A 19,610-nucleotide genomic window follows, 5' to 3' on the forward strand; every position below is an offset into this window, starting at 1 on the left:
TTGTGTAACTCCACTGATATCAATGGAGTTGCTATTGATTTATATTGATGTGAGATTAAAATTAAGACCAGTGTTGAGAAGAGACTGCCAAAGTTAGTAGACTCAAAATATTTATCACAGTTGTAACAAAATATTTGTTAGTAGTTAGCTGACAAAATATTTGTCAAAGATAGTAGACTCAAAATATTTAGAGCTAGTCAAACAATGCCAAATTATCCTTCACAGGACATTTTTGATTTTATTTATTTTATGAAAAAAACAAAACAAACCCCAAGAAATTTTCAATTTTCAATTCAATGTTGAGTGTAAATTTTCAGTTCTCAGTATAAATTTTTGCTTTTCAAAAAACCAGAAAATTTAGACCAAGATGAAAATTTTCCATTGAAAATTTTATTTTTGTCAAAAAATGTTTCAATTAAAAAATTCTGACAACATCTACTAGTCTCCCCTTTTATTTCAGCTTGCAAAGTCTATTCACTGAATTGCACATATGTATTTCTAGAACAAATGTTTCAATTCTGCTTAAGAGAGAGTGAGCATGCTAGTTATTCCTGTAGCTGTGTGGATGAGACAGAACAAATCTGTGGATAAGGGAAACAGATTTTTGCTTCAGTCTTCCAAGTAAAACAAATTTTAATGTGATGAATAAACAACTCCATTTCACTTACATATGTATTTTTTGCAGACTAAGTTTTAGTGCTAGTTAAAGGTGCTGTGTTGACTGAAGTTTTCTACTCAGAGCAAGTATAGCACACGCAGGTCAAGCTTATTTCATACTGCCCTGCCAACATGTCTTAAGTAGTTACTAGAATGACCACCTGCTAGGTGCGAGAACATTTCAGCTACTCTGCCATTTATTTCTGGGCTTCTGAGAGCACAACATGACACCATTGCTCTGTATGAACTGCACGTGAATTAAACAACTGGCAGTTTAATATATGAGAGCAGATCTTTAGCTAGTGTAAACTGTCATGGCTCCATTTAAGTCCATTTAGTGTAAACTGTCATGGCTCCATTTAAGTCCATTTATGTGGCTCTGTCCCATAACAACTCAAAGGTTGCTTGGAAATGGCATTTCACAGTACATATGACTGTATTTTAAAATATCAGATTTTTATCCATTATTACAGGTCTGATCTCACACCTATTGAAGTCAATAGCAGCTCTCCCATTCCCATCTGGTGCAGGAGTAAGCCCCTATTTGATCATGTCTAGTATTATTGTGCAAGAAGAAAAAATTCAATATGATTGCAGATATTGATGTTACGACAATGTTCAGGCTCAGACCAGAGTGCTGCATTTTATATGCTATAATCAACAGGATGCAGCCAAACAAATTGTCCCTGACGAATTTGTTTATACTTTATCACACCACAGTGGAGTCCTTGCATTCAAACTGGCACTTTTGTACACTTTTAATTTCATGCTGAAAGTCAAAACGGAAACTAAAGATTAATCGGGTAGAACATTTTGATAAGCATGTCTGTTATTCAGTAGACAAAAACAAATCTCTTCCTACTAGAGCTTTTCAGAATAACTATCAGGCGGTAGAAAGATTTGTCCATTTCACATGGAAAGACTATGAGAAGAACTCTCAGAAACCTTAACTCAGCTCTGACCAATTATATTTACAGACTTTTCTGATAAGACAGAAAGAAAAGAAGAAGTAGGTTACCAGACACAGAACTTGATCAGAATAAGAAACATGTTCTTTGGAGACTACTGGAACAATCACACTTTTAGCTAAAAGAAAGGGAGTACTTGTGGCACCTTAGAGACTAACCAATTTATTTGAGCATAAGCTTTTGTGAGCTACAGCTCACTACTATCCTCAGAGTAAGAAGAAAACGAATCAAAGTGAACAAAGTAAATAAAAATATAGGAATGAACTATCTGTTGGTACAAAGACAAGTAAGTTTGTTGGGGGAAGGAAAACACCATTCACAGAGAAAATAGAATATGAAACCATATTGATGGTCTTAGAACATCACTGCTCCTGTAAGAGTCAAATAGCCTAGGTTACGCTCTCAGCTAAAGCAAGCTCCCCACAGACCACTGGTAGTCTACAAATCGCAGCTCAGGAATCACTGCCTTACAGCTTCTAGAGAGGGATCAAGAAAAGGTGCGAGTTTCCTCTATTCCTCTCACCTGTCCCCTCTAGACCAGTGGTTCCCAAACTTGTTCCGCTGCTTGTGCGGAGAAAGCCCCTGGAGGGCCGCGCCAGTTTGTTTATCTGCCATGTCCGCAGGTTCAGCTGATTGTGGCTCCCAGTGGCCGCAATTCGCTGCTCCAGGCCAATGGGAGCTGCTGGAAGCGGTGGCCAGTACATCCCTCAGCCTGCGCCACTTCCAGCAGCTCCCATTGGCCTGGAGCAGCGAACCGCGGCCACTGGGAGGCGCAATCGGCCAAACCTGCAGACGCGGCAGGTAAACAAAGCGGCCCGGCCTGCCAGGGGCTTTCCCTGCACAAGCGGCGGAACAAGTTTGGGAACCACTGTACTACAGCTTCCCCTCTGTTTCAGTTAGCTGTATCTCTGTGGTTTTCTGCAGAGTAAGGGTATTGCTGTTCTTAAGCTAGGGTCTGCTCCTGCAGGCAAAGTCACAGAAAAACAAGGTTTTTTTAAACGTGCCATTCCTGCTCATTTGTTTTCTGTAATTTGGTCAACAAGCCAATGACACCCATGCAGAAAGCACTTTGTCCCAGGAAAGAACAAGGGCTGCCTCCTAGCCAGCGTTACCTCTGTGCTATCATTTTTTATGTTCAGATTAGAAGAGATTAAATAGGCAGGGAGGAGGAGCCACTAGAGGGCATGAAAATCCTTCAATTTTCTGGGCCATCTTTCTGCCTCTGTACCAGAGGAAAAATGCAAGATTTGTGCTGGATCTACAAAAATCACAGAAAACAAATCAGAAAATTACTCAAATAAAAAATTGTTTTTCAATAATTGCATTAAAAAAAAAAGAAATGCCATGGAGAAAAGCCACCTTGCAAAAATGCAATGAAAAAAGTACTGGACCAGACACAAAAGCTATTCCCCCATCTTCACCATGCGGATGATCAAAAACCTAATGTTCCACCCTTCATTAATGAGTAGAGTTCTGCAAGATTGGATTAAAAGCAAATGTTATTCCTCATGCTATACAGTTTTAGCGTTTTCAGAGATATTCAATCCCAGTGGATGGATGTTTCAGGGATCGGCAATTTTAAACAATCTCTCACATCTGAAAAATTGGTTTGAATACAGCCACGGTCATTAAGCCAAAAGTGTATTTGAAGTGTTCTCAGGCCAGTTCTTGTGGCTTTTGTGGTTTTATTTTAGTTCTTGTATGTGATTTGGCTTCTTGGAGAGAAAGTACTTTCTTTGAACAAGATCGTATCAATACCTATCCATTCCATTCCTCTCAGTAAGTCTACTGAGGACCATTTTACATCAGCCTTCCCTCCTGTTGCAGTGGATCCAGTTTGTATAAACAGAATGCTGAATGTCAAAGAAACTTTATATGGAAATAGACACTTCGAGAATTATTAAATATGGAATGAAAGAGAAAGCTTAATCTGCAAACTACAAGAACAAGTTGGCACACATTTGGTTTGCAAAGACCTTTCAGCTACTTTTTACTTATTATAACAACCCTCGTGTGACATAAATGGAGATTTCTATGTATAATCGCAGTACGAGCACTGTGGAACATCCTTGCTTGAAAAAAAGAGTTCCTCAGAACATCAAAGATTGCACCTTCTACCAAAAATAAAATGTATATTAATCACTTGGCCACTAATGTGCTGATACTACCGCTGATCACGCTAATATTTTATCATTGTTTCTTTGCTTACCCACTTGTCTGTATCCATCTGTTGTGTCATCATATACTTAAATTATAAGCTCTTTGTGCCAGGGACCATTTTGTTGTTCTGTGTTTGTACAGTGCCTAGAACAATGAGGTGCTCTTCTATGAAAGAGGCTCCCACGTGCTATGGTAACACAAAGAAAATAATAGTAATACATAATAATAAACTTGCCTCTGAGCTGGACATTGCTCTGACAGCATTCAAATCAGATCCTGAGCAAAAGGTATTTTCTGCACCATGGATGATAAGACCTTTCCCATCCTTCCAATTTTCGAGTTCAGTTACCCTCTCCTGGAGTTCTAGCATCATAGTGCCTGTCATTAGGGGAGAAAAGCACAACTGTGTCAATAGGGACACAATCAGAGTGTAATCTTACTGTACTGCTTGATATTTCAATTGTGCACCACCAAGAATACCTTATACCAACAGAGAATTAGTAAATGATTGCTGGAAACATTTAAAGTAAAACAACACCTTGAGATATTGGGTCAACGTCTGGCATAGAACGTCAGAGACCTTAAGCACATGCTTAACTTTGAGTGGTGACTTGTAAGGCACTTCTATGAGATTAATATTAAGCATATGTTATAAATGACATCAAAGTACTACTCACTTCCCTAGAGAAGTAATGATATGCATAGCATTTTTGGTGGACAATTCAGTTTCTGACGTCCTGAGGAATTTTTAGTGAAGAAAGGATATTCCACAATGCTCATGCTGCATTTATAGAAAGAATAACTTGACTTCAGTGGAACTACTCAGGCTTAAAGTTAAGCTTTTAAGTGCTTTCCTGGACCAGAACCATAGTCAACAGATGAAAGAAGAAACACACAGTCAAAGTCAAGGAGATCATCAGGAAGGAAGCTAGTGATGGTGAACATGGACCCTCTCCTCCTCCCTAAAGAAATTAAAATGGGGGTACAAAAAGATCAGCACATATACACAACAAATATATGTTAACTGGTAAACGAACATCCAGAGGCCAGGTATAAGCAGAATTCATTGTTAATAACTCAAGTCTTGCCTTGGTGAACAGTTAGTGTGCAGTAAGTTGAGGTGTAAATCTACAGAGCACTAGCGTGTTGCACACTAACTGTGCATCTGGTCCCTGCTACTGTGCACTAAAGTCACCTGGTGAACACTGGCTTACTCCTGTTTTGCAGCAGAGTAGATCAATGTGCTAACTTTAAAAAAAAATTCAAATATGATACCATTTTTGGAGTCTAGACAGTTAAAAACTATCTCACTACCCTTACAGCTTGGCTCCTTTCCCTTTCAAATTTGGTCAAATTAGAATTCAACAAGATGTCTGGGCTGCTGAAATTGGTTTCATTAGGCTTAAGCTGATATTATGAACATTTGTTTCCAAAGACCATTTCAAACAGGAGGCTATCAGAATCTAACTAGAAAAAAAAATAGCAAGACTATATCCATATTGCCCATCAGCTATTTGCCAACATATTCTTGCTCAGCTTTCTGTTCCATGAGTTGTTCAAGCACAGAATAAACATTGTTCCTAAGAGACAAAACTTGCTGTATAAAGTAAATGTTTGGCAAACAGTTTTTATGCTACAGTTTGTTAGTGATATTTTTAAGCTTTCTAACAAAAGTATGCATTTTATATATATTACATACACACGTATGACTATTTAGAGAAGCCAGGTATCCAAGGATAGGCTCTTTCCGACAAGACCTTTCTGGGGCAAGGACTATAATTTACTATGTTTGTAGGCTGCTTAGCACAATGAGCACTGGTTTCTTGATGACTCTGCACTACCATAATATAAATAATTACAGACACACAAGAAAGGAATGAAATTTGGAAAAAATATGTGAGCATGTAATCAAAGACTGTATCATAATCCATACACAGAAGGGGGCCAAATTAAGGTTGCATAGACAAGCATAATTCTGGCATTTCCTAACTTTTCAGTGCTTGATTTCGCAACCTTAACAACATAGATGTGTACGTGTAATTTCCTAAGGTTTTAAAAAAGCAAACTGAAAAAAAAAACCCAGAAATTGTATCATGCTGGCATCATATTACCATTGATGTCAGTTATCAGTGGGGTTGGAACCTTTAGATCCATGACAGAGCTTCTGCTCTGTCCTCTCTAAGCAGCTCCTGTTCCAGCCTTCTCTCTTCTCCATCTCGGACTCCTCACTCTGGTCCGATTCTCCTCACCTAGGTAGGCCCATTTCCATTTGTCAGGCTTCTATTCCCAGTCCATTTGTCCAGCCATTCCCAATTCCCTCCACCATCCAGCCCGTCCCAGTCTCCCCCCAGCTCCTCAACTGATTTCAGTCTCCCCTCCCACATCTATCAGCTCCCAAACCCTATTTCCCTCCCTGGCTCCCAAGTCCTAGTCTCCTAGCCCAGCCAGTCCAAGCCTCCCACAACACCAACTCCAAGTCCTAGTTTTCCACACCCTTTCTCACCCCCAGCATCCAGTTCCAGTTTCCCTCCACAGCTCCTGTTCTTTGTCCCCGATTCCAAATCATGCAGCTTCTTCCCCCAAGCTGCCAAGGCAGAGCAGGGTCTCACAGAGTACCTGAGAGAAAGGCTCCCTTGCCCTCAGTTCAGATGCCCAGACCTGGCATGGCCTGCTACCCAGAGCTGAAATTGCATGGAAACTTCTGCTCATCTCAAGGCTGAAGCATGCCAAGAGTAGACAGAATCCTTGGGGAATTTAGCTGCTAAAATCAAAGAAATCCCTACTGAGCATGTGCAAACTGCATTTTTTTTTTTAAGGCTTATAACTCAGCCATATTTGGGTGGATTTTAATGTGGACACCAAAAGGCATATCCTGACACAAAGGCCGTCCTCCTCTATATTTCAAGTCCCTATTCAAAAGCATGGGGGCACGAGAGCTTTTCAAATAAAAAGTAAAAAAATTTTAATGTGCACAAAACAATATTTTTCCCTAGCTTCATTCTCTGAAACGGATGAATTGTTTTGACTGAAATTTTCAAAAATAAAATAAATAATAATAATAATTCAGCCTGAGGCTGACAAGCAAAATTACAAGCAACCAAAAACAGTCTAATAATGTGGAGTGTTGGACCAACTTAATAATAGTTAGAACAACCAGTCCTGCCTATTGTAATACATTGTAGTGATCAGCAAATAGCTAGTGAATTAAAGAGCTGCAATAACATATTCCACTCAGCTGAAGGCGAAGGACTGAATTAACACAGAGAATGAATTAACTGTCATCTCATCTCCTAGAGGGTCTTCCTTGAGGTGAGGATTTGGAGGCACACTGGTGGGGAAGCTTTCTAGCTGTGCCTGTTTCATGGATGAATACAAATTTCCAAGGCTGTCAGTCTAGAACCTTTCATGCATATTAAATTGGCTAAAAATAAACATAATGTGCCTACATTGATATATTACATAAAAAAATTAAGAGAACCAAACGTTAGGAAATGCCAGATTTGCGGGTATCCATACAACCTTAATTCAGCCCCCTTGTACGTCCTGGATGTACTGAATGAGGCAGGGATCCTGTGAAAAACACAGCATATGATTGTGTAATTAAAGTCTGTACTGTGATGTATATGCATAAGGGGGCTGAACTGTAAGGCTTAGCAAGTCTCAAAGCTAGGGCAACAGAGCTGTCGGCAGCAAACACCTCCACACTGCCACCCAGCAGCAGCAGTCACTGCTCGCTGCACTATCTATGACTATCTACATACACAAACCACAGGAAGTCCTGCCTCAAGGGGTCCGACAGGCAGTAGCTTCATGTCTCCGGATTGACTCCCCGCCTTATATAAACCCAGATGGTGTTCCAGGAAGTGTCCAGGCAACAGGGCAGATCTTCTGTAGCTGCCATGACCTTAACTTCTGCTTTCTGCTCTTAACTCCTGGTTTTGACCTTGGCTTAATTTGGACTTCACTTCCTGACCTAGACCCTGACACCTGACTTGGACTCTAACCTTTGATATCAACCTCGGCCTGGGACTTGACTTCTAACTCCTTCACCACTCTCAGGCTCGGGTTTGACACTGCTCTGACCATTAGCCCTGAAAGCCTTTGTCAGGATCCTGACATGAATTAAGGTTGCACAGACAACCTTAAAACTGGCATTTCATAACTTTCTCCTAATTTTCTAGTTCTATCACCTACTCCTGCTACTAGGGATCCTTCAGCAGCTCCCAGGCATTCCCAGGATTATGGCTGTTGTTACTGCTTCTGCAGTGATGTGGGCTGCCTTTAGAACGTTCATGTGATCATTATTATTTTTTTGGCATATTTTCCCCGGGGAATGCAAATGAGAGAAGAGATATGGTAAGTCTGTAAGGATTTATATCCTCATTTTAAAATGGGGAATTCAGACACAGAGGGTTAATGACGTGCCCATTGGACACACAGCAAGTCCATGACAGGGATTACAATAAAGTCCACAAGTCTTTAACCCAGTTCCCTGTATCATCCACTAGAGCAGCATCACTAGAATGTCCTGTTCTTAAATACGCTTAAATTGACACAGTAAATAGACATACAGCCCTGTTCATATGATGTCAGACATACTATGGGTATAATACCGTATATGTTGTAGGTACTGACTGATGTAGGCTGGAGATACTGAGAACCATAGGCTTTAGTCTGAAAACTCCCTTTATTAACTAATCTAAGAATAAAGAATATAATCTGCAATTAATTTGCCCAACTGGAAAGTTCCTCATGGGAGAATCCAGAATTCTACGATAAGAGTAGGGGCAGACAGACCATAAGGATATATGAAAACAACTCTTAGGATGTTTCTAACTGGGCTGAGAATGTTCATCCTTTAGTAAATAAGTTGGTATGTTACGTGTAAAACTGATGGAAGAAGAAAGGGTGGACAGGTTGGTATATGAGGTTGGAAAAGGCCAAACTATAAAGTGCTGGGTGATGGAGAGTAGAAAGCAAGTTGGAGAAACTACGTTCAAGTCCTCCTTGCACCTCAATTTCCCAATCTACAAAATGGGCATCATGATATCTGCCAACATTTGTCAAGTGTTTTGAGTTGAAAGACATAATTATTTTTATTTGCTTCTGTCAAGGTTCCTCCCCCACTCTGAACTCTAGGGTACAGATGTGGGGACCTGCATGAAAAACCTCCTAAGCTTATCTTTACCAGCTTAGGTCAAAACTTCCCCAAGGTACAAAATATTCCACCCTTTGTCCTTGGATTGGCCGCTACCACCACTAAACTAACACTGGTTACTGGGGAAGAGCTGTTTGGACACGTCTTTCCCCCCAAAATACTTCCCAAAACCTTGCACCCCACTTCCTGGACAAGGTTTGGTAAAAAGCCTCACCAATTTGCCTAGGTGACTACAGACCCAGACCCTTGGATCTTAAGAACAATGAACAATCCTCCCAACACTTGCACCCCCCCTTTCCTGGGAAATGTTGGATAAAAAGCCTCACCAATTTGCATAGGTGACCACAGACCCAAACCCTTGGATCTGAGAACAATGAAAAAGCATTCAGTTTTCTTACAAGAAGACTTTTAATAAAAATAGAAGTAAATAGAAATAAAGAAATCCCCCCTGTAAAATCAGGATGGTAGATACCTTACAGGGTAATTAGATTCAAAACATAGAGAACCCCTCTAGGCAAAACCTTAAGTTACAAAAAAGATACACAGACAGAAATAGTTATTCTATTCAGCACAGTTCTTTTCTCAGCCATTTAAAGAAATCATAATCTAACACATACCTAGCTAGATTACTTACTAAAAGTTCTAAGACTTCAATACTGGTCTATCCCCGCAAAGACAGAATATAGACAGACACACAGACCCTTTGTTTCTCTCCCTCCTCCCAGCTTTTGAAAGTATCTTGTCTCCTCATTGGTCATTTTGGTCAGGTGCCAGCGAGGTTACCTTTAGCTTCTTAACCCTTTACAGGTGAGAGGAGCTTTCCCCTGGCCAGGAGGGATTTCAAAGGGGTTTACCCTTCCCTTTATATTTATGACAGCTTCTAGAACAGCTGGGATGGATGGAAGGAACAAAATATAAAGAGAAAGAGCAGGAAGGAAGGATTGAGCTGACTGAAAAAAGGGCAAGCATGTTCTGACAGATGGCTTTGTCCAGTATCTAAAGTTTCTTGTGTTTTTATGTTTATTACGGAGTTATCATGCAGAACAGTAATCAGTTAATGCATCTCTTATCAAAAGACATGACCTCTTATTTCTAACTGTGACATAGTTATGGGCATAATTTTTCAGAGTCATATAGTTAAAGACCCAAAGGGACCACTAGACCATTTAGTCTGACCTCCTGTATATCACAAGCTACCAAGTCCCCCCAGCACCTGCATACTAAATCCAACAACAGAAACGAGATCAAAGTAAATGAGACAAGCAAAACTCTAGGGTAACTGTAAACAAAAACAAAAAAAAATCCTCATACATTGTCAGTACCTGTGAATGCATTCATTTGCTTTGGGTTGTTCAAGGTCAGGACTCTAATGCCATGGTCTTCCTTAGAAAGGTTGATGGATCCACCACCAAACTGCTGAAGTTTTTTCTTTATCGCTTCTTCTTCAAAGCCATGGACACCATTATAAAGTGACACACCTCTTTGCAGGAACAGTCTACTCTTTGTAGTTTGGAGTAAACTTTTCCAAAGAGAGACTGCCATTTCTGGAAGGAAACACACAGCAGAAAATGATCACACCTCAGCTATTTTCTCCCTTTCAGATCCAATCCAGTTCTTCAATAGAGAAATGGGATCTTGTAAGATTAACCTTTCAAGTCAAACAGTCACAGAAAAGCCACAGACCTGAAGCTGGATACTTAGGAGATTTGCAAAAGCACTCAGGTTTCATCTAATTCAGCTCCCACTGACTCAATGGGTTTTACCACAGATTTCAATGGGAGAAAAGTTAGGCCTACGCTGAGCATGTTTGGAAATTCCACCCTTAAAGTAATTTAAGAACCCTTAGATGAGACTGGAATGACCTGCTCAATAAACATAGTTAATTATTGAGGTTTTCTAGCTGTTTATTCTACACCAGTCTGAGGAAAAGGACTTCTCTTTCAGAACAACTAATAACCATATATACGTAATTATAGTGGCCGATATAATTATAGTGGCATACAAAAGTATCAGTATTGTTATGGATATATCAGGTCTTTCTATGATGAACCCTTCGTTTTACAGGTTTCCTATTGGTTGCAAGAGTCTTCTCCAGTTAATCTTGGTATACAGATTTTAGAGTGGTAGCCGTGTTAGCCTGTATCAGCCAAAAGAACGAGGAGTACTTGTGGCACCTTAGAGACTAACAAATTTATTTGAGCATAAGCTTCCGTGGGCTAAAGCCCACTTCATCAGATGCATGCAGTGAAAAATACAGTAGGAAGATAGATAGATATATACACACACACACACACACACACACACAGAGAACATGAAAAAATGAGAGGTGCCATACCAACTCTAACGAGACTAATCGATTAATGTGGGCTATTATCAGCAGGAGGAAAAAAAAACTTTTGTAGTGATAATCAGGATGGCCCATTTCAAACAGTTGACAAGAAGCTGTGAGTAACAGTAGAGGGGAAATTAGCATGGGGAAATAGTTTTTAGTTTGTTTCAGAGTAGCAGCTGTGTTAGTCTGTATCTGCAAAAAGAAAAGGAGTACTTGTGGCACCTTAGAGACGAACAAATTTATTTGAGCATAAGGTTTTGTGAGCTACAGCTCACTTCATCGGATGCATGATGAAGTGAGCTGTAGCTCATGAAAGCTTGTGCTCAAATAAATTCGTTAGTCTCTAAGGTGCCATAAAGACTCCTTTTCTTTTTAGTTTGTGTAACGACTCATCCATCGTTTGTGTAAACGACTCATCTTTATTCAAGCCTAATTTAATGGTGGCCAGTTTGCAAATTAATTCCAGTTCTGCAGTTTTTCATTGGAGTCTGTTTTTGAAGTTTTTTTGTTGAAGGATTGTGACTTTTAGGTCTGTAACTGAGTGTCCAAGGAGGTTGAAGTGTTCTCCGACTGGTTTTTGAGTGTTATAATTCTTGACATCTGATTTGTGTCCATTTATTCTTTTGTGTAGAGACTGTCCAGTTTGGCCAATGTACATGGCAGAGGGGCATTGCTGTCACATGATGGCATATATCACATTGGTAGATGTGCAGGTGAACAAGCCTCTGATAGTGTGGCTTTTGTGATTATGATGGTGTCCCTTGAATAGACATGTGAACAGAGTTGGCAATGGGCTTTGTTGCAAGGATAGGTTCCTGGGTCAGTGTTTTTGTTGTGTGGTTGCTGGTGAGTATTTGCTTCAGTTTGGGGGGGCTGTCTGTAAGCGAGGACTGGCTTCCTATCGTATTTTCCACTGCATGCATTTGATGAAGAGGGCTTTGGCCCACGAAAGATTATGCTCAAATAAATGTGTGAGTCTCTAAGGTGCAACAAGTATTCCTCGTTCTTTTGGTACATAGAGTGTCTCTTCCTGGGAGCTATACTTTGTTGTGTTCGTGTATGTGAAAAACAACCAGATAGTTACAACTGTAACTTTACAGCAACCCTGTATTTTTACTGACCAAGATCTAAATCTAAAAATTACAGAAAGTTCCTCCCCATGGAAAGAAGTTTCTAACAGGGTGTAATTGTCCACAAATGATTTCACAAGGACCTGGGGGGAAAGATCTGTGTTAGCTGGAGGCAGCTAACCTGAGGAAAAAGTCTGTTGGATACTGTCGAATGAGGTCAAGAAAACTGTTCCCAGGAGATCTATGGAAAGGGTTTGAGTATGATTATTGCTTTATAACTTCCTAGCTCAGTCCTGCCTTTGCCCAAGAAAACTCTGGAGTGTCCCGTTGCCACACAGAAGACATAACACATGTTTATACCATTTTCCTGCAAGTGCTTTTAAAACCACAGATGCCTGTTAGACAAGAACCAGTATAAAGGGAACAAGGAGAGGACCATAAGAGACTAAGGCTATGGCTACACTAGAGAGCTTACAGCAGCATAGGTGCACCAGTGCAGCTGCGCTGCTGTAATCTCTCACGTAGCTGCTTTAATGTGACGGGAGAGAGCTCTCCTCTTGACTTAATTAATCCAACCGCAACAGCAGTAGCTATGTGGGCGGGAGAAGCTCCCGCCGAGATAACGCTGTCCACATCGGCACTTAGGTTGATGTAACTTATGTCGCTCAGAGGGGTGGCTTCTTCACAGCCCTGAGCGACATAAGTGCTAGTGTAGACATAGCCTAAGAAAGACCATTGAGAGACGTGCTGCAATGTTTCTGTTCTCAGAATAGGACAAAAAGCCAAAGGAACTTTTTGTCAATCCTAAGGGTTCTTTCTGGGAAAGCAGCTCTGATCTGAACCCAAACCAAAGTTTATTCATAATAAAGAGAATTTTTAATAGCTGGCTTTTAAGTCGTGTATAGAGTGAATGGACATGTGTTTGTTAAAAATACAGCAAATTAATAATTATATATGCACATACTTTTCAGAACCTAAATAAAAAGAGTGAAGGGTGAACAATGCTGCTACTGACATGTTTGTCTTTCATAGCTTCACAGCTTCCAATGTCAGAAGTGACCATTGAGATCTCAACCAGTGGCTCTCAACCTTTTTGGGCTCATCTGTAAATGTTTATGACCTGTTGTGACCCAGTAAATAGTCTGGGGGAGGAGGCCCTGGGGCAGTTTCAGTCAGGTCCAGCATCTGGGGGGCGGGGTCCTGCCCAGCACTCACCCCACAGTGATGGTTCCTACAGCACCTGTGCTGTGCGTATGGCTGGGCTTGGCTCTCCATTCAAGGCATTGCAACCTCCAGGGTTGCAGCGCCACTCAGGTTTGGCCCCACTCTCCCTCACGGGACTAAATTTGTGAGAGTGGAATTGTGACCTGGCTAATGGGGTTGCACTGCCCCTCACTCAAATTTGGCCTATCCGGACTCCCGTCATCATGATGGCTGGGCCAGGCCTGAGTAGCAGTGGGACCACAGAGATTGCAGTGCCTGGAGTAGGGAGGCGAGCCCAGCCCGCCCTGTAGGGCAGGAGGCACGAGAGCTGCTACGCAGTGCTGTAACTAGGCATTTTAGTGCCCACGGTGAGCAAGCATATTTGTGCCCCCTACTAGCACCCTGCAAGGGACTATTTTTTTAATCCTGCTCCATCCCCACAGTACTCACTCCCACCTGCACCCTCGTTGTTTGTTGAATTTTTATCTCGCTCCCGCTATTATGACAGTGGGATAAAAATTCAACAAACAATGCAGGAGCGGGTGGGCATTGCATGGGTGGGGCAGGAGTGGGATTAAAACATTAGTCCACCTGCACCACAAACAACATGAACGCCCCAGCCAGCAGCCACCTCGCTCCGGCCACCCAGCTGTGAAGGCAACACTACCACTGCCAGCAGTAGTGCAGAAGTACGGGTGGCAATATCATACCCGCTGCAGGGCTCTACCCCCATTGCATTTTTTTTTTGGCATTCCTTCTCACTCCCTCAGCTTTGCGCCCTGGGTGGCTGCCCCACTTGCCCTACCCTGCTGTCATGCGACCCTTTGAAACATTTTGGCGGCCCAATTTTGGGTCCCGACACGTGGGTTGAGAAACCCTGATCTAGTCTAACCTCCTGTATAACACGGGTCATAGAACGTCCCCAAAATCATTCCTAGAGCAGATCTTTTAGAAAAACATCCCATCTTGATTTAAAAATTGCCATTGATGGAGAATCCATCACCACCGTTGGTAAATTGTTCCAATGATTAATTGGAATCACCATTATAAATTTACACTTTGTTTCCTGTCTGAATTTGTGTAGCTTCAACTTCCAGCCACTGGATTGTATTATACCTTTCTCTGCTAGAGTGAAGAGTTCATTATTATATATTTGTTCCCCATGTAGATATTTATAGACTGTAATCAAGTCACCCCTTAACGGTCTCTTTTTTAAGCTAGATTGATCTTCTTAAGTTTATCAATATAAGGCATTTTTAAAAATCCTTTAATCATTCTTGTGCCTCTTCCCTGAACCCTCTCCAGTAGATCAACATCCTTTTTGAATTGGGAACACCAGAACTGTACACTGTATTTCAGCAGATGTCATACCAATGCCAAATGCATAGGCAAAATAACCTCTCTACCCCTACTCGAGAATATCCTGTTTCCTGCATCCCAGGATCGCATTAGCTCTTTTAGCAACAAGGTCACATTGGGATCTTCTGTTCAGCTGATTATCCATCATGACCCCCAAATTTTTTCCAGAGTCACTGCTTCCCAGGACAGAGCCCCCAATCCTGTAAATATGGCCTGCATTCTTTGTTCCTAGATATGTACATCTACACATAGCTGTTTTAAAAAGCATATTGTTTGCCTGGGACCAGTTTACTAAGAAATCCAGATTGCCCTGTATCAGTGACCTATCCACTTCATCATTTACCACTCCCCCAATTTGTGTGTCATCTGCAATCTATATCAATGAAGATTTTACGTTTTACAGCCAGCAATGTCACCCTTTACTGAGTGGCCAACACCAGTTCACCTGTGAGCTCTCGGTCCATTTCTGACTTTTCATGGTATATTGAAAATAGCTTTGTTGTAAGACTTCTGAGGCCATAAACCTTGTGTTTGCTTCTTCTACCCTAAATAAATAAAAAAAGGTTTGTGTGTGTGTACGCATGTATATATATTCTACAATGACACACACACAGCAGCAGGGAAAGGGTTCATTTTACAGGGATAGCTATGGAAAACTTCTCCTAAAATACCTCCAGAGACAGAATTACTTGCTAAGTATAAGGTGTTATCTTCATCCATGACAGACTATTTCCATCTCACATTAGAATATAACAGAGAGAGACGGTTTAAAAAAAAAAAAAGCTACCCAGTTGGTGATGAGTTAATTTGTACTTCTTGTTCTGAGATCAATCTTTTATACTGTTCATAACTCCAACTCTATTTAAATCACACACCTCCTTCTGTCCATGACATTTCAATAATCACATTTTAGAATTGGTTCAATTGTTTTTGTGCTCCAAGTATAGACTTAACAAATTTCCAAAGCTGTTTTTTTTTTTTTTAATTAAGTTGCTTTTCTGTCTGCTCTTTTTGATAGATCTTCTGATTTCTGTTTGCACAGCACCTAGCATAACAGGCCTTTCAGGACTACCATAAGACAAAGAAGAAGAAGAATACATAACACAAACGTATGTAACAAAAAGAAAAGGAGTACTTGTGGCACCTTAGAGACTAACCAATTTATTTGAGCATGAGCTTTCGTGAGCTACAGCTCACTTCATCGGATGCATACCGTGGAAACTGCAGAAGACATTATATACACACAGAGACCATGAAACAATACCTCCTCCCACCCCACTGTCCTGCTGGTAATAGCTTATCTAAAGTGATCATCAAGTTGGGCAATTTCCAGCACAAATCCAGGTTTTCTCACCCTCCACCCCCCCACACACAAACTCACTCTCCTGCTGGTAATAGCCCATCCAAAGTGACCACTCTCTTCACAATGTGTATGATAATCGAGGTGGGCCATTTCCTGCACAAATCCAGGTTCTCTCACCCCCTCACCGCACTCCAAAAACCACACACACAAACTCACTCTCCTGCTGGTAATAGCTTATCCAAAGTGACCACTCTCCAAGTTTAAATCCAAGTTTAACTAGAACGTCGGGGGGGGGGGGTAGGAAAAAACAAGGGGAAATAGGCTACCTTGCATAATGACTTAGCCACTCCCAGTCTCTATTTAAGCCTAAATTAATAGTATCCAATTTGCAAATGAATTCCAATTCAGCAGTTTCTCGCTGGAGTCTGGATTTGAAGTTTTTTTGTTGTAAGATAGCAACCTTAATGTCTGTGATTGCGTGACCAGAGAGATTGAAGTGTTCTCCGATTGGTTTATGAATGTTATAATTCTTGACATCTGATTTGTGTCCATTTATTCTTTTACGTAGAGACTGTCCAGTTTGGACCAATGTAAATGGCAGAGGGGCATTGCTGGCACATGATGGCATATATCAAATTGGTGGATGTGCAGGTGAACGAGCCTCTGATAGTGTGGCTGATGTTATTAAGCCCTTTGATGGTGTCCCCTGAATAGATATGTGGGCACAGTTGGCAACGGGCTTTGTTGCAAGGATAGGTTCCTGGGTTAGTGGTTCTGTTGTGTGGCATGTGGTTGTTGGTATTTGCTTCAGGTTGCGGGACTGTCTGTAGGCAAGGACTGGCCTGTCTCCCAAGATTTGTGAGAGTGTTGGGTCATCCTTCAGGATAGGTTGTAGATCCTTAATAATGCGTTGGAGGGGTTTTACTTGGGGGCTGAAGGTGACGGCTAGTGGCGTTCTGTTATTTAATTTGTTAGGCCTGTCCTGTAGTAGGTGACTTCTGGGAACTCTTCTGGCTCTATCAATCTGTTTCTTCACTTCCGCAGGTGGGTATTGTAGTTGTAAGAAAGCTTGACAGAGATCTTGTAGGTGTTTGTCTCTGTCTGAGGGGTTGGAGCAAATGCGGTTGTATCGCAGAGCTTGGCTGTAGACGATGGATCGTGTGGTGTGGTCAGGGTGAAAGCTGGAGGCATGCAGGTAGGAATAGCGGTCAGTAGGTTTCCGGTATAGGGTGGTGTTTATGTGACCATTGTTTATTAGCACTGTAGTGTCCAGGAAGTGGATCTCTTGTGTGGACTGGACCAGGCTGAGGTTGATGGTGGGATGGAAATTGTTGAAATCATGATGGAATTCCTCAAGGGCTTCTTTTCCATGGGTCCAGATGATGAAGATGTCATCAATGCAGCGCAAGTAGAGTAGGGGCTTTAGGGGACGAGAGCTGAGGAAGCGTTGTTCTAAGTCAGCCATAAAAATGTTGGCATACTGTGGGGCCATGCGGGTACCCATAGCAGTGCCCCTGATCTGAAGGTATACATTGTCCCCAAATGTAAAATAGTTAAGGGTAAGGACAAAGTCAAAGATACACTAGATACACTTGTATTATACCCAGTTCATGTACCCCAGAGCTCCTCACCTTCTAATTGGATTTGAAATGTCTACAGCCTGCAAACACCTTAAAATCATTATCAAACCCTCCTTCTTCAAAAGATCTCTGTTTTGCAATTTAATGTGTATGTGAAGTAGCAATTCAGCAGGTGTTACAGGTATTATATTGTGGCAAGACCTCCTAACAGGGTGTTAATAACCAGCAAAGCTTAGCATTAAAAAGGAACAGTGTCTGAACACTATTAAGTAACATGCAGACAGAAAACAAGCAGCCTCATGAGGCTACAGACAGCTTCATACCAGAGAATCTCCTGGGGCAGGGAGAGCCAAGGAAAGGTCACCAGCATTTCAAAACTCACAACATTTGACCCACTCCAACAACTAAGATTAAAACCCCATCCTAACGCTAGGAAAATTTAAGATTGTCAAGGTGACTCTGACTGTGCCTTTGCATATATTTCTAGTGTTTGATTAGCAGTTTAACCTTAGCTTTGCATTTATTCAGGTAATATTCACTTTCTGTGAAAATTAGAGCTTCTCTTAAGGATTTTTCTCTCTTAAGTAACAAAGATATTTACTACCCTAGCTTCATTTTAACTGTCAGTTTGTAAAGATGCCAGAAGAGAAACAGAGAGATCTGTGGCAAGTCTTAGAATAATCACAGATTTATTTGAACCAAAATAATGGTTTGCTTTTAAATGGTGCCTGAAAGTGCCTAATTTTCTGTGAATATTGCACATTGCCATGTCACTATCAAATCACATGTCAGATTTCTATAAACTTTTACAACAGTCTTCCAAACAGCTTGTCAAAATAAACATTCAAAAAAACACCACCAACCAACCAACCAACCAACCCACGCTCACATTTTGTATCATCCTTTAGAGTTGCCTTTTTAATTATCAAAGGCAGGAAAAACAAACTGAAGCACTTTCGAAAACTCCACGGGGAAATATATATAAATATAGCCAAGGAGGGGAAAGAGAAAGCAAACTGACCAGCATTATCTGGTTGGGAGTTAAATATCAATTTGGGGGGACAGTATGATAATATGGGGGAGGAGGGGTTGGGGGGGAGGAGATGAGAACCAAACAAGTACTAACGTTACCTTGGCGCAAGGGGGAGCGAGACAGAGAGGAGACCCCGAATCCCAGGGGTTCACACTGGGGGAGGAGAAGAGACGCCAACCTGGAGGGGGTTAATATCAGGGATAGGGTGGGACAGATGAGAACCTACACTCCCAGGGTTAATTAATGATCCTGGGGCAGAGGAGAGAGATTGCAAGAGCCAGGGGTTAATTTGGGGGAAGCACGGAGAGGAGCCACCCCAGAGGAGAGGGCAAGCTGAGATTCCCCGCTCCGGGGTTAGCAGGGAGTTCATTAGCCCCCGCCCAGCGAGTCACTGACCTGCTCCGGCTTCAGGACAAGCAGCACCGCACAGGGTGCTGCGGGGAAAGAGGCCCGCCCAGGAAACTAGCACTGTGTGTAAAAGGGCCCGGGCAAGGCAGGAGAGAGGAGCTGGGACTCTGCGGATGTTGTGTGTGGCACCGTGACTAGGGCTGGGGCTCAGGGGAAGGCAAGCAGGCAGGCAGGCAGTGCCGCAGAGGCGGGAGGCTGTAACCCACTCATGATCTAGAGTGGAGAGGTGTTAAAATGCTGCCACCCAACTACAGGCAGCCTTGGGCTGATCACCTTGTCTCTGCTTGAGTGTCCCTCTCCTCCTCCTCCTTGCATGCTGCTAAACCATCCCTGCCAGAGAGAGTTTATCTCTGGGGCTCATCACACTACTTCTGGAGAG

At 41.8% G+C, this 19,610-nt stretch overlaps 1 protein-coding gene across 2 annotated transcripts in view; it reads right to left on the reverse strand.

Moving 5' to 3' along the window:
• Positions 1–19,301, reverse strand: part of ECHDC1 (ethylmalonyl-CoA decarboxylase 1) — a 35,920-nt gene extending 16,619 nt beyond the window's left edge. The window contains exons 1-3 of one of the 2 annotated variants that reach the window (XM_073337247.2): positions 19,220–19,301; positions 10,266–10,487; positions 4,021–4,163 (exon numbers count right to left, since the gene is read on the reverse strand). In XM_073337247.2, coding sequence (XP_073193348.1) covers positions 4,021–4,163; positions 10,266–10,485 — 363 coding nt within the window. In that variant the 5' untranslated portion in view covers positions 10,486–10,487; positions 19,220–19,301. The other variant, XM_073337248.2, reaches the window with a different exon arrangement.
• Positions 19,302–19,610: the final 309 nt, after the last annotated feature.

The sequence above is a fragment of the Lepidochelys kempii genome, chromosome 3 (assembly GCF_965140285.1).
Source record: "Lepidochelys kempii isolate rLepKem1 chromosome 3, rLepKem1.hap1, whole genome shotgun sequence".
Taxonomy (NCBI): Eukaryota; Metazoa; Chordata; order Testudines; family Cheloniidae; genus Lepidochelys; species Lepidochelys kempii.